The sequence below is a fragment of the Callorhinus ursinus genome, unplaced genomic scaffold (genome assembly GCF_003265705.2).
Source record: "Callorhinus ursinus isolate GAN/ISIS: 27379988/994484 unplaced genomic scaffold, GSC_fseal_2.0 scaffold12, whole genome shotgun sequence".
Classification (NCBI taxonomy): Eukaryota; Metazoa; Chordata; class Mammalia; order Carnivora; family Otariidae; genus Callorhinus; species Callorhinus ursinus.
Window position 1 is genome coordinate 5,348,608 of NW_027397074.1, and position 16,304 is coordinate 5,364,911.

At 39.8% G+C, this 16,304-nt stretch overlaps 1 protein-coding gene across 1 annotated transcript in view; it reads left to right on the forward strand.

Annotated features, from left to right (window-relative positions):
* Window positions 1-16,304, forward strand: part of SLC26A5 (solute carrier family 26 member 5) — a 58,240-nt gene that overhangs the window by 13,386 nt on the left and 28,550 nt on the right. The window contains exons 3-4 of the mRNA XM_025873242.2: window positions 10,547-10,751; window positions 12,554-12,693. Of these exons, the coding sequence (XP_025729027.1) occupies window positions 10,600-10,751; window positions 12,554-12,693 (292 nt within the window). The 5' untranslated portion in view covers window positions 10,547-10,599. The remainder of the gene's footprint in view (window positions 1-10,546; window positions 10,752-12,553; window positions 12,694-16,304) is intronic.

Sequence of the window (16,304 nt, forward strand, 5' to 3'; positions counted from 1 at the left end):
AAAATCTTTTAAAAAAGAAAATAGTTGCTTCAAGAAATAAGGCTACACTTGGGGAGAAGAGGGGTGGAAAACTGTTGCTTTTCATAACTAACCTTCCCATAATATTTGCAGTTTTATTGTGTCTGTATTATTATGACCTGAAGTTACCATTTTAGAAAAAGAAATGACTGGTAAACCAGTAGATTCTTCTTCTGTTTTTACTTAAAGTTCAGAACTTTTTTTTAAAGATTTTATTTATTTGATAGAGAGAGAGCACAAGCAGTGGGAAGGGGCAGAGGGAAAGGGAAAAGCAGACTCCCTGCTGAATGGGGATCTTGACCTGAGCTGAAGGCAGGCGCTTAACCGACTGAGCCACCCACGCAACCCTCAGAACTTTTTCTTATTAAAATATCTGTCACTCAAATCTAAGCACCAATTTGAATTGCTGAGCTTTTTACCCCAAAGAAGATTCTGGAAGCATATTTTGTGAGTATTAATGATCTTTCAAATGTTCCAGCTAAAAAAATAAATCTTAGAATTTATCAACTGAGGGAGTCACAGCAAATCAGTGTTAGAGGGGCTTCATTTTTTAATGGAATTGAGTAATTTTTCCATAGCAGGTGGTTCTATATAGAACAAAGGATGGGAGTAGAGTCAAATAACTAGAGCATATGGACTCATTTGGAGCCTAGAGCCTGCCCTTTATGGTCCTATAACACCTGGCTCTGTTCAACCTCTCCAGTTTCATTTTCTGTAACCACTTAAAACAGGATTTCTACCCGTGCTTTTGGTGTTCTATGAACATTTTGTTTTTTTACTTTTCACATCTTGGTGCAGAATCACATGCCCTTCCTTCTGCCTTCTACCCGTTATTCAAGAGCGGCTTCAAATCCAGTATCCTCTCTGAAGCCTTCCAATGTGCTTAAAAACCACCATGCTTCATAGGCAGCAAATCACAAGTGAGAATATATGCCTATAATTAATATCATTTAAGTAACATCAGATAAACATTCTGGCAAGATCAATCTGACACACTGTTAATGAGGCAGCATTGCACACGTGCCTGATTTCTGAAATCAGCACACCTGAATCCCATCGTGGCTGTTCTTATCCTATCAGAGCCTCAGATACGTCATCTGAAAAACGTGGATAATTCTTACCTCACGTGGATGCTGTGAGTCTTTAATCCCACAGTCTCAGTAAATCTTAACTGCTGTAATTATGTTCATTATTGTGTATAAAGAAGCTCACATAAATGTCTACCATTCATATTATTTTAAGTCAATTTATAGTTTTTATATACTCACTTTGTAAGTTACCCAATACTTGAGTATTGATATTGTTTAAAGGTGAACTTTTTTTTATTACTATTGCATATGAACTCACACAGATCAAAACCAGAATTCCACTTCTAATGGCAAAAATTTGGGGTTGCCTGCCTATCTCAGTAGAGCATGTGACTCTTGATCTCAGGGTTGTGATTTGAAGCCCCACATTGGGCGTAGAGCTTACTTAAAGTAGCCGAAGCGTCTAATAATAAGGAAGGCGGTTAACTAAATCATTGTATATGTATATTAGAAAATATTAAGCAACCATTAAAAATTATGCTTCTGAAGTTGTTTATTAATGTGGCAAAATGCTTATGATATCATGGTAAGTAAAAAATTTTTAATGTAGGGGTGCCGGGTGGCTCAGTTGCGTGTTGACTCTTGATTTTGGCTCGGGTCATGATCTCAGGATCTTGAGATAGAGCCCTGCGTCTGGTTCCATGCTCAGTGTGGAGTCTGCTTCAAATTCTCTCTCCCTCTCTCAAATTAATAAAATCTTTAAAAACAAACATTTTAATGCAAAACTTTTAGGACAGTATCCAGCCATGTAAATATATATGCACAAATGTATGTACTCATGATCTACATTCAGTATGTGTTATTTATGCGTGAGAAAAATGGAAAATTTCCAAATTTCCATGATGTTCGTATATTTTATAAGGAAAAAAATCATGATTTATATATCAAAGGCCCTTGATCTCGTTTTCTAAATGATATTTCCTTGCCGACAATCTCTCGCTCCCATCCCTGGAACTTTCTGTGTTCCCCTATATGCTTTATCATTCCATATGCTTCTACCCACCTGTAAAAAAAAAAAAAAAAAAATCCTTAAAAGGAGGTAGAATGCTGCAAAGACATTAGATGGCAAGGGTCCTGAGGACATGTGCCATAGCTTATTGATCTCTAAGCCACTTGGATGTGACAGCCAAACATGGAGGTAGAGAGCCAGTAGAATTGTATTGAATGAATGAATGGAGACCCAAGGCATTGAGAAATGGAGCAGGTAAAAGGAAGTAAGTGTGAGATTGATTTAGAAGGTAATTGTAGGTATCTGTGGAGTCCCTTATTCTAAATGGTTTATAATTCTTACATTAATCCCCAATGCAGCACTGTTGGGACCAGCTAGACAAACTATAAGCATCCATATAATGGCATGTATGCAGCTGTTTAAAAAACAAAACAGGGGATGCCTGGGTAATTTAGTCGGTTTGGTATTGACTCTTGGTTTCAGCTCGGGTCATGATTTCAAGGTCGTGAGATCGAGCCCCACATCCGGCTCCGTGCTCAGTGAGGAGTCTGCTTGAGGTTCTCTCTCTCCCTCTCCTCCTCACCCGCTTGCACTCTTGCTCCCTCTCTCAAGTGGATACATAAATCTTTAAAAAAAATGAGGAATCTATTTTATAGTGATATGGAAAGATCAAGAGATATTAAGTGAATAAAGCAAGGTGCAGAACAGTATTAAGTCATTCTACCATTCATGAGAAGGAGACTATTCATATCTGCCTGTGTAAAATATTTCTGGAAAGACACACAGGAAGCTGACACCATGGTTGCCTCCCAGCCGTAGACTGGAAGTGAGACTGCACTTTAATTCTTTTTATACATGAATTTTTGAGCCATGTGAATATATTAGTTATTCAAAAAGATAATTAAAAAGGGAGGAAAATCATTATCCCCATTTTCAAAGAAGCAACTTGAGATTGAAGGAAATGAGGCCCCCTGTCCACAGCAGTAGTAATAACAGTCACACTTACTAAGCATTTACTGTGTGCCAGGCCCCACAAGAGGTATTTTGGAAACATTTTCTAATTTATTTCTCACAGATCTATATAGAAGTTTTATGTTTATTTCAGTGTCACCGCTGAAGAATCTGAAGGAAACATAGAATTTATTTTCCAATCGAGGACACTTTTGGAAGTAATAATTACTCTGGGACAGCAAGCATAAGCCAGGACTTAGGGTCACTCCACTTAGAGAAGACAAATAGCATGCAGATGTCCTATCATCATGGCAGAATCAGAACATGCTCTGTGTGACTCCGCAGCCTATACGCCTAACTGCCGTTTACAGATGAGCAGATGAAGGGACAGAAGACTGATGTACCTTGCAAAAAACACACAGCTGTTAAGTACCAGTTCCAGCCTCCAAGCATGGTCCTTCTGAACCCAAAGCTTATACCGCATGATGTTGCGTCTCTGGATAGAAATCTAATAACCCTTTGGCAGAGGAGTTTAAGAGGAGGATGATAAATCTAAAAGAAGAGGGAAAGGATGGGCAGAGCCCCAAGCTAAGTAACCTGGCACCTTTGGCCCCCACCACTCAAACACACCTGGAGAGCATCCAGTTGCAAAATGTCTGGGGGACTGCTGCATGCGGGAGTACGTGGCCAGTGTTTCGGGGACAGTGGTCCTGGCCTCACAGAGCTTACTGTCCACATTTAGGAGCAGGTTGCATAGATTTTAGGGCCTTTGGCTCTTTGCATGTATTGGCCACTGCAGTTAATCAATGATTGTTAGTAAGGAAAAGCAAATAATATATGTTAAGGGTCCCAGAAGACTATAGACAAAAGGAAACAACTTTTTCAAATTGCTTTCAGGAAAAGGCTGATAAGGTCATAAGTGAAAAATTGTTTTCTGGACTACAACTCATGAAGCTTTTTCTATATGCTATGCCAATTATAGAAAAGCTTATGCCCTGGGAAGTGTAGAAATTTTTCATAATAAATAACATTTATTTTTGTTAGTTGTTCATGCTGATGCCCATAGAGAAATTATGTGAAAGATATAGTAAGTTTGGGCATGTGCTTGCATATTTGGAATGAGAAGGTCAACATAAGCATTAGGACTAATTAGATTATTATGTAATTGAGTATACAATTATAATGAGAGTTATAGATATATAAGTTGATTACTTTGAATAGATGGACAGATGCCCTGAAACTCTCTCTCTTCTGATACCTCCAGTCCACAGTGAAGAATACTCTTACCAACTGAAAAGCATTACTGAACTGCTGTGTGTTTGCATGTGTGTGTGGTGGGGTGGGGTGTCTTAGTTTCAGACAACTGAATCCATTCTAGCTAAATCCACAGAGATTTAATTGGCATTTTGAACAAGCTTGCCAAATACTGTTCTCAGAATGTTGTCACTGGAAATACTATTTAAGGATGAGGAGGACACTAGGACTCAGAGAGGCAAGTTGTTTTTCTATGTACATTCAACAAGCATTTTTGAGCCCTACGTAGCCATCACTGAACAAAAATCCACAGCATTGAGTTTCCAGTCACAGTCTCGTTTCCCAACAGGTTGTTCCTCAATCTCCCTCCATGACTTTTAAACAGTACAGACTCCAGAATTATTAAATCAGTATGTCTAAGGGACCTGGAAACCTGTCGTTGCAGGCTCCCTAGATGATTCGAACACGCTTCCAAGCATGGAATCTCCTGGTGTAGTTGGCCCTGTTGTAACGGTATTGACTCGCTCAGGTGCTCGCGAAGCAGAGCTAAAGCTGGACCCCGACCCTGGCCTCCATGCCGGAGCATCTCCCACAAAACCAGCCTGAATCTCCGTTATCAGCAAGCAGCTGATTCTTGCCTTAATTTGAAGTTAATAATGGTGCCAGTGTTTTGTTATGGTTTTTATTTATAAATGTCTGTGCCTTTTAAATTTGATGGCTACTTTGAATAGGAAACCAGGTTTGTTTTGAAGACGTCACTTCAAATGGGTAGATGGGTCTGTTTTCTGACCTACAAAGGGAGGGGGTTACATTGGATCATCTTCAAGATGGACTTTCACACCTAGCAATCTATGATGAAAACTGTTTTTAAATCCCTTCTTTCATGGCTGTGGAAAACAGGATTTGAACCTCTAGGTCATTTTGCTTTTCAGTTGCTAGTATTTTTGTTGGAGGACCTGTCAGAAGATTTGTCCCTTTCGACCATCTTAGAAGTGACATTTCTCATGTGAGAGTTTGTGTGGTTTTACAACTTGGTGATTTTTATTTTAATCAGCACACTGGAAGCTCATTATCTGTCAGATAAGAGTCTAGTCATTTGATCTGCTCGTGTTGGCCCCTTGGTTTCTTTGCTGCTCTTCTTCTGATAAGGGGGTTATTGATAGCCTTCATGACTTTAATTATTTAATCATTATTGATGAGCATTAAAAGTTCCCCAAAAGGGCAGCCTTTCTCCATAACACCCTCTTCTCCTGTCCTGACCCCTCCCAGCACTCCTTTCTTTTCCCAGATAAGAAAAAACTGCCAAACAGATATCTCGAGGAGACATAGACTATAGCCAGAGTCCTAACACCTCAAAAATATTTGAGAATCCCCTCTAATATCTGTCTCCTCCTAACCTACAGAGTTACAGTTGCCACATTTAGCAAAGAAAATATAAGATGCCCAGTAAAATTTGAGATAAACCATAAAATTTTAATATAAGTATGCTCTATGCAATATTTGGGGACATATCCTAAAAAAGTATTTGGTGTTTGCATTGAAATTTAATGGACATCCTATATTTTATTTAGCAACCCTAAAGAGAGTACATACCCTAATGATTTCCCAAATCCATCTAATGTTTTGAGATCTTTCTTTGAGACTTGCTCCTAATTTAAACCTAGAGCAAAATGTTTGTAATAACTGAGACTGTATTTGTGTGAAGTTTAATGGCTGTTGCACTGCCCAGCTACACACAACTCCCTCTTGTTTTAAGAACATAAGAATAGAAACAAGACTTTGTTTGAAAAACCTAAGTGAGATATTTTTCTGTTTTGTAAATTTTTGTTAAATATTTCAAAGACAGACATAAGCAATGACAGTGATATAATGCATTGCCCACACTTTATTTACACCCTACCCAGTTTATTTTCTTTTTTGTTTGGATGTGGGTGTTTATATTGCCATTCCCTAAGTCAGTGGTTTTGACCTTCAGCTGTGTGTTACTGTCACCTGGAGAGCTTTTTACATCCTCATCCCCCGCCTACCTCCCAGACCAATTAAGTCAGAATCCCTGGCATGAGAGTCAGACATCAGAAGCTGCCCCGGTGATTACAGTGAGCGGCCAGAGCTGAGAACCAATTCCCTAAATGAAAATGGCAAAATCAAAGTAGTAGTTTTACTGCTGAGTCGTGTCCTCATATTCTAAATTCATCTTCAAAATTATTTCAAATTATTTATGGTTTTCTTATGTCTTTTTCACATTTATTTCTCTGTCTCTCTTAGGTTTTAGACCAGTGGTTCTCTACTCATTAAAATCATCTTAGGATGCTGTTTTAAGAAAATGCCTTGGCTCCCCTCCTGGAGGTTGTGTTCTAATTGGTCTGGTGTGGAGCCAGGATTTCTTGGTTTTAAAAGCACCTGAGGAGATTCTGAGTTTAGGCAGAGTTGAAAGCCAGGATTTTTTAATATGTCAAATACCTATCTAGCTGATCATCTGAATTTCCTGGGGAACATTTATTTATTTATTTATTTATTTATTTATTTATTTATTTATTTAATTTATTTATTTTAGTGGAAGAAAACACATTTATGTATTTATTCATTTCTACTTACAAGTAAGGTCACAGACATCAAGTAGACATCGTACTGTCTGGCAATACCTTGTCAGTCTCTGGTCTAATTCTCTTTACTCAGACCTCCAACAGTCTCGCGTTCTCACTTTCCTTCCTTTTTTTTCCTATTAAGATTTATTTATTTATTTGAGAGAGAGAGAGAGCAGCGGGGAGAGGGAGAGGGAGAGAGAATCTCAAGCAGACTCCCTGCTGAATGCCCCTGAGATCATGACCTGAGCCAAAATCAAGAGTTCGATGCTTAACTGATTGAGCCACCCAGGCGTCCCTCCTTCTCACTTTCAATACAATTCACAAAAGAGAAACAACTCATCTTTCCAGCACCACATCTACCAGCCTAAGTGTATTTGTATCCACGTACTCTGCCTTCCCACTTTGGACAGGGAGGAGCTCTCCTTGTCCCCCTCAAGGTCAGGTCCTGCTTGTACATAAGAGCCAGTGTCTCCTAGGTAACTTTTAAAACACACGTGTAATTGCCCTGCTTGATAAAGTAGAAGGAATTTTGACGTTCTAGGAGGAGGAGAAATGGGTGTTGGCAAATGACCTTCAGAGTAATGGGTATAAATGAGGAATCCTGTTGAGGATAGCGAAAGGACTTTTGAGAATAAGAATAAGAATGTCTAATATTTTGGAAATATTTTATTTCCACGGCACCTGGGTGGCTCAATTGGTTAAACATCTGACTTCTGCTCAGGTCATGATCTCGGGGTCCTGGGATCAAGCCCTATGTTGGGCTCCACACTCAGCGGGGAGTCTTCTTCTCCCTCTCCTTCTGCCCCTCCCACTCTCCTGCCTCTCCCTCGATCCTGCACGTTTTCTCTCTCTCAAATAAATCTAAAAAAAAAATATTTTGTTTCTTCTGCTGTGTTTCAATGTAAACACTTATTCTGTTGCTCTGAAACCTTTAGAGAAGGCCGTCACGCATGGGTACAGCACCGCATGCCCACACCCACACAGAGCGAATGTCCATTGTCCAGGCCCCACCCCTGGAAATCCTATTTCAGGAGGTTCAAAGTGAGGCCCTGATAACAGTATTTTAAACCTTCCCCAGACCATTGTGGCAAGTGGCCAGGTTTGGTCCCACTGATTGTAGATGTTACAACATCTTTAGACAATGTTCATCACAATCCATCCCATTGACATCTGGGTGAATTGATGTTGGGGAACATAAAATCAATGGTAAAACTGGGTTTTTGCAACAGGGAAAGAAAGTCTGATTCTTATTAGACCTCCCTCGGATCTACCTTGTCTTTTTCTCTTTGAGTGACTCTGAAGGAAGATACAACCTTTCTGAAATAGGACATTAGAAGACCAAGGAGGTATACAGAAAAATTAATAATAATAATAAATTTTAAAGCAGGCTTAATCTCCTGTAATACAAAATAACAGAGAGGAAGTATGACCTACATAATCAACAGTCATGAGCGCCAATCCAAAGATATCGTTCATTTGTCAAATACTGAGTGCTGGCTAAAAGACAGGGACTGAGCTAGGCCCTTGGAGCTCAGGGTATGGTATGGCCTCGGGAATAACAGTCTAGAAGAGACCAATAATTATCATCAGTGGGAAGAAAAATGGGAAATTACATAGGTAGTAAATATAGACCTAGTATGCAGGGGATTAGTGGTAAGGGAAAACTTCAGAGAAGCAGAAGGCAAATCTGAAAACCAGGCTTTTGAAAGATACAATGATCAAGGTGTAGGGAGAATGGAAGGAGAGTGAGGGGGGAAACAGCATTTCTTATCAGAGTGAATAGAACTGTAGGCATGGGCTTAAAGCAGCATGTGTGGTACATTGCCTGAATTATGGATGGTTCTATAACACTGTCATGTAATGTTCTGGAGGACTTGAGGCAGGAGGAAGGCAGAGGGGTTGCCTTGCCCTATGTCAGGCTCCACTCACAAACACCAGCCCATTGTTCTTGGGTATTATGATGAGTTCCTAGAGTGTCCATAAAAAGTTAGCCAAGAGATGGCCAACAAGCCTTGCTAGCCTAAAACAAAAGATGTATGATCCCTATTTGTCAGATTCTGCAGCAAAATCCTCTTTCTCCAGACTAATCTGCTCATATCCTCCTTATTGGTATTAACATGCTTTTACTGTTAGACTTCCTTTTTATTCTAGACTCTGGAATTTTTAACCTCCTTGGACATAGGCATTTATTTTTGCATGATGTTTATGGTTGATCACACGAGCCTGAGTTCACTGTGAATGTAATTTCTGTTTGATGAGACTCTAACTTTTCATCCCACAGGAATTGTATCGGGCAATGTCAGTAATCCCCCACATCCCTAAGGTCACCACATAGACACCTGTTAGCTCAGGCTAACCCCCATCTCTTCTGCTGTTACCTTCCTTCAGGTGGGAACACTGACTTTAGTTTTGTGCACTTAATTTTTATTATAAGGTATATAGTTCAAATATACAGACAAATACAAAGAATCATGTAATAAACACCCATTCACTTACTGCAGGGCTTAATCAGATCTAAACATTTTGCTCTATTTGCACCAATTATTTTTACAAACTAAAACATTGTAGATACAGTAAGTTAAAGCTCTATCTCCCCTGAGTCTAATTCCCCTCCTCTCTTATCATTCATGGTTTTACACATTCACTACATCTATGTGTCCATAAACAACATATAGTATTGCTTTATACATTTTTAAACTTTGTATAAATTATTGCATCCTTGAAATATCTGTACCTTGCATTTTTGTTGAAAATTAAGTTTTTGGGATTTATTGATGATGACAAATAGATTTAGTTTGCTTTTTAAGACTACTTTATAACATACATATATCGCTCTACTGAAATTTACTTTTTACTGCGTGCAGGTAGACATTTGAGGTTTTTTTCCCAATTTTTCAGTATAATAAAGCCATAGTTAACATCCTTTTACACATTTTCATGTGCACAGTTATATTGGGTTTTTATTCCTTAGTCACTTCTTTTACTCATATTAGTAACATTCACTATGTAGCATTTATATACATATATGTATACATATATATGATTTATAGACATATCTATATATTATAGACATATATGTCTATAAATCAGCCATCCTAATTGTCTCAAACATGACATCATCATCACCTTTAAAACAGTATTATAAAATTGCACTTATGTTTTCAACTTGTAACCTCTCACTAGTCACCAGGAATTTCCCTCATTGGAGATATATAAACCTTAGTTCTGAATTGTGGAATAATTTAAGGAGTAATCAAATGTGAGTACAGAATTGGAGAGGAGGATAATATACCTTCAAGAAACTTGGGGTCAATTTAAGGACTGATCTTGCCCTTTTCCTGGTTCCTTGACATGGAAATGGTCAGAGTCAGCCTGAGTCACTATTCCCCTCATAGGGACTGAAAGCCAGCTGACTGCAGAATTTAGCCGCTGAATTTAATACAAGCTGTTGTTAAAAGCATACACATTACCACTTATTGCCCTGGGAGGAAATAAGTCACATGTGTTTTTTTTTTTTTAATTTTAACTTCACTTGATTTATTAGTGGTTGCTAGATACTGAGCTATAGGGTAGGTGCTCTGGGATGTCCAAAGATGAAGAAGTCCTCCAACAAACTCACAATCCTGCAAAGAAGAGATGCTTAGGAAGAGTCATCCGTCAGATTTAGGCATCTGAAATAGGCTCTTTATTTTCTCCTTTAGCGACACTCAGGAAATGCTTGTCTCCTGCTGTTGATGCATAATCTGAGAGTACTATGGATCATGCTGAAGAAAATGAAATCCTTGCAGCAAGCCAGAGGTACTATGTGGAAAGGCCTATCTTCAGTCACCCGGTCCTCCACGAAAGACTGCACAAGAAGGACAAAATTTCAGATTCCATCGGGGATAAGCTGAAACAGGCATTCACGTATGTTGTGTTTTAACCTATTTCCTTTATCCTGTCATTCAGTTATGACAGAAGCGAGGTCAAATGTATCAGGAAAATCTGGTGCGGTGGGGAAAATGAAACAAATGGTAAGCACTTAGGATTTGCAAACTGTCCACACAGTTCACTCAGGGATAGGTATCTGATTGAACCCCGGCTTCATTATATATTTCACCCTGTTTATTAAATTTTGATTATACTTGCATCCATTTAACAGTTTATCTAAACAACCCTGCTTTCCCATACTCCACCGCCTTCGAAATATCCACCTCTTCTCTTCGTCTCTCAGGAATATTCCAACCACTGTATCTTTTTTTTCCACCCCGACCTCTACACCATTTGGCAACATCCTTAATTTATGTCCCAACCCAGGCTGTGAAGGACACTCAGTGTCCTAGGACTCCTCACTTTGGAGACGCTTACACAGCCATATTGCTGGCCTGGGAATGGTAATAGGTGTTGCCTGACGTGTGTGTCTCTGGAGAGCTCCCAAGATTAGGTTTGATTGCTCCCTTCTGGACCCTTGGGAAGACACATCCATGTTCTGTGTTCATGCATACTTCACAGGGACCCTCCGCTCTAGGTGTGATCATCAGGAGAGTTTTAAAATGTATTCACTGGGGTCAGACTATCTGAGTTTTAAGCCTAGTCCCAATCACCTACCAACTGTGTGCTTGCATTTCCTGCTCTACAAAAGGGGGATAATAATAGTACTTATATCATAGAGTTCCTGGGGTTAAAATCTGTTAATATATGCAAAGTCCAAGGCACATGGTAAGTACTACATTAGTGTAGCTATTATTAATGTCTTAATTTTCTAAACAAGGAGACTGGCATCTAGTTTGTTCCACTCAAATTCATGGCTCTTGCCACAGTTGCCCCAGATCTCCTTCCAATATCGTCCTTCACCCGATGATCAGATACTTTTGGCCACTGAAGACATGATATAAAGTACCATGCATGCTGCAAGAATGCATTGTCTTTTGAATGGAATAAACTGCTTCCTTGCTTCCTTGTTACCCGGAGAACTTGGGGCTGTCGTGGTGGTGATGAAACCCATCTGTCCATCTCTTATTTAGTGATGTCTCTGATGATTGGCATAGGACTGGCAAAAGGACTGGCCAGGGCCCAGAACATAGTCTATGTACAAAAATCAACTGAACTCTATAGGGATTAAATGCAAGGCCTGGGTTTTATCAGCCTGATGTTCCACCTAATCAAGACAACCAGACACAGAATCCACTACAACACATCATTGACAAATGGTGTTTTGAGGTTACCTAATCAAAGACTCTAAAGCATTGACTACATATCCATAAAGCTCATAGTACTTGTATAAATTTCCTTCATTTATAAGGACAGGGGAAACTAAATGGGCCTATCAGTCAGTGGTTCCACATCCAAAAATTTACTCAATCAGTAAATAATTCCCCCACTTTGTTTTACACCAACACAGAAAGTACATTAGGATTTCATCTGCTAAAACAATAGCTTCCAAGGTATCTCAATTATTTTGAAGCTAAATTTTTATTTTTCATGGTAAATTGTAGAGCATTATTATGGAGCCAATTCAGATGTTTCCCTTAAAAAAAGTTTACAAACAGATCTTCTTGTGTCTCATCTCTACAGAGTGGAAAGGTCATTCTTAGCACAGAATGTGAATTTTTCCTTATTGCTTCAGGATATGGGGAAGGGAAAATGCCTTGGTATGAATTCTATAGAAGTATTCCTCATTTTATCTCTGGGTTTTTTTGTTTTGTTTTGTTTTGTTTTTGTCCTCCCAGATGTACTCCTAAGAAGATACGAAATATCATTTATATGTTCCTGCCCATAACAAAGTGGTTACCGGCATACAAGTTCAAAGAGTATGTGTTGGGTGACTTGGTCTCAGGTGTAAGCACAGGGGTGCTTCAGCTTCCTCAAGGTTAGTAGGTATATTCATTTCTTTGTGTTGTTTCCCTTGCCATCATCTCTTCAAACAATTGTTGACCTTTTTTCTGTTTACTTTCATCATGATTGTGAATTCATAGTTTTTATCATATTCTAGTAACCTTTACCTGTCTAAAGGAATTCTTCAGAAATATTTAACCCTTAAAAAGCCCAGAGACAGTAGTAGTAGAATATGGTGATACTAGTTTGCAGATCAGTATATTCCTAGGAACTGGCTGGGCATGGCCTTACTTCTTCCTAAGTCAGCCAGTCACTCAATGAATGTGTTGTTGGAGTTCTCCTTGTTAAGGTTCTTGACTTTTAAGTCCACATTCTAATTACAAGGGACCGGGATATGCTGAATTCCTCTACATTTGTGTGATTTTTATGTGTGATATCAGAATTTAAGAAAATGCTCATTAATTTATTCATCTATTCATACATGTTTATCAAGCATTTGCCCAGCTCTCCTTGTCCTTATGAATCTAACAATCCAATCAGGCAGAAAGGCATGAAGCAAATAAAAGCACATATACATTTTTAACTACAAATGATGTTAAACACAATGAAGGAAAATTCAGGGTACCGGACGATAATAATAGGGGAACCTAACTTAAGTAGGTAAGTCACAGAAACTTCTTTAAGAGAGATTTGAGCTGAGCCCTGAAGGATGAGCGGGAGGCAGGTAAGGAATGAGAGGAAATGCATTTGAGGCAGAAGGAATTGCTATTCCTCCTAAGTGAAGACACTTAGCAGGAAAAGAATTGAGTATTTGAAGACTTGGTTTGAAGAATTACTAGAAAAGCAGCTCGCTAGGGGTGAAGGGGAAGAGGGGCCGGTGGCCAGCGAGGTGGGCAGTGATAGATCTGCCGAGCCTTTATGGCCAATTTTTGGATTCACTCTGAGCACGCTGAAAGCCATCACCGTGCTTTCACTTGGGGTTTCTTTCTTTCTAAGGGGTCACTGGGACTGCTGTTGGGGTGACGTGGATTTGGTTGGTGGGAGGGGTACCAGAATGAAAGTGGGGAGACCGATTGGAGGTGATAGGACTCGGTATAGGGAAAAGGTGATAATGGCTTGAACAGCCTCTAGGTCCGTTGGCCAAGAATCTCTTCCCTTCTCCAGTTTCCCAAAACTTAATTACTAAATGATCAATTTGTCAAGAAAAAAGCCACTTCCCCTAATGATCAATTAGTTGCATTTTTAATTTTCTAAGTGACCGATTTACCAAATCTGTTAAACATAAGCCTTGTACCAGGTGTAGGATGGTTTTCCACATCCATTTTGGCACCAACACCCCAAGGGCAGAGAAGGAGACAGGTTCAAAGATGGGGGTGGGGACAGGGAGGGGAGCACACAGAGGCTCAGCATCTGAAATGGGAAACAAGTGAAACTGACATTGAATCAAGTGGGACAAAAAAAAGCTACAGAAGTACTGCGGTGAAACCGTGTAAACTAATACTTCAGCGAAATCCTCAGGATTGTGCCTAATTGGGTTAAAAAGCCATTCCACAGGTTTATTTTTGACCTGTTAGCCATCTTCCATCTTGAACTAGGGTGGTGGTGATAAAAATGAAAAGAGTTATAAAGGTACATGCTGTATTTTATGGTGAATTCAGCCAGATTGGCTGTTGGATTGATTGAGGGGAGAATGGGGAAGCAAGGCATGTCAAGAATTACTTTAAGGTTTCTGGGCCAATGAGTTGGATGCGGGGACATTGAGGAAGAAGGATGGTCAAGAATGACTCTCAGATTTCTGGTTCTAACATCTGAGGGTTGGAGGTGCCCACTGCAGATGTAATAAAGACTGCAGGAGGGATGAATTTGAAGGGTGAATTTGAACATGTTAAATTTGAAATGCTTGTGAGATAGACAAATGGACATTGCATGTTTATATTTAAAATATGGGCTAAAAAGAGAGCTGTGGGCTAGAGATGTCAGTTTGGGGATCTTTGACATACAGGGGACATTTAAGCCATGGAAGGCCACCCAGGAAAAGAATGTGGAGTGAAAGAGAAGAGCGCCAGGACCAAGCTTTGTCCAACATTAAAGACCAAATAAAGAAGGAGGAACCAGCAGAAGAGATGGAAAAAGAAGCATCTGGAAAGGGGAAAGGAGAACCAGGAACCTGTGGCTTTACAGGAAGGAAGAAGGAATGATCCAGTAGGTTGAACACTAAGGGATGTAAGTCATCCCACAATCAAATTTGTATGGAAAAGGTATTTTTCTGCCCATCACTAGTCAACGAAGATAGATAAATAGGAACACCAAAATGTAGCAAAGACAGAGATCCAAGAGATTAGTAAGTTGATGCCTTGTGGTTGGTAAATTATTGGTAAAAAGACTTTGTTAAGCATTGAATTAATGCATTCATGAACTTAATTGGATACATGCTTCTTTCTCTAAATTTAAAATCCCTCTAAAATGATGGTAAAGGAGAGGGAAATGGTATAAACTAGCAAGGACAAAGAAAATGGGAGAGCAGGCACCATGGAGCAGGAGAAAAAATGGCAAGGGATAGACGAGTGGCAACTGAGTCATCAGAGTGGAGAAAGCTGGTATTTGGGTGTCTGCCTTGCAGAACATTGGGAAATTGGCAGCTCCAAGGGCTGTCAAAGGTCAGAGTCAGGCAGATGGCTAGAAGCAAGAGGGATTGGTTGAAAGTCTGTATAATAAATAGCAAGTACATGGACACCTAGGTCCCCACCAACACCACTCAGTGGATGGCAGGTGAAAGCACTGAAAGATGTCAGGAGGAATGAAGTCTACACATTGACCTGTGCACTAACAAAGGCTCTTCTTTGCCCCGTGCGGCTCCAAAGAGCCTGTGAGAACTTACGGCCCAAGGCAAACGATGACCCACCCCCAGAGAAAAAAAAGCGATAGTGACAACTGGGGGTTCCCCAACCAAGATGCTGGGGCTGGTCTCCCAGTTGCCATACAGTAAAGCTCATCAGTAAATAAAGGGGGCCAATGCACATGAAGCTTCAAGGAAGAAAACAAACCAAACAGAAAGAAGGACCTCATTGGGCATATAAATAATGGAGAGGGCAAAATAAAACATAATTGCCCTGTAACATTCTCAGCAAGTTATGAAAACATATTGAATCCATGAGATAAGAAAAGGACGTGATTTTAAAGATTTTATTTCAAGAGAGAGCTTGAGCAGGGGAAGGGGCAGACACAGAGGAGAATCTCAAGCAGTCTCCACACTGAGCACAGAGCCCCACGCACAGCTCCATCTCATGACCCTGAGATCATGACCTGAGCCGAAATCGAGTCGGGTGCTTAATCGACTGCACCACCCAGGTGTCCCGGGTTGTGATTTTTAAAAGGAGCCTTCAGAGAACAAGAAAGAGCTCATAGAAATTAAAAAGATGATAGCTGGAATTAAAACATTCAGTCAAATGGGTTGGAAGATAGAGGAAATCTGGGAAGTAGAAGAAAGAGATGAAAACGTGTGCAAGCTGGTGCAACCCCTCTGGAAAACAGTATGGAGGTTCCTCAAACAGTTGAAATTAGAGCTACCGTTCGATCCAGCAATTGCACTACTGGGTATTTACCACAAAGATACAAATGTAGGGACCCTTCGGGTCCCTACATTTG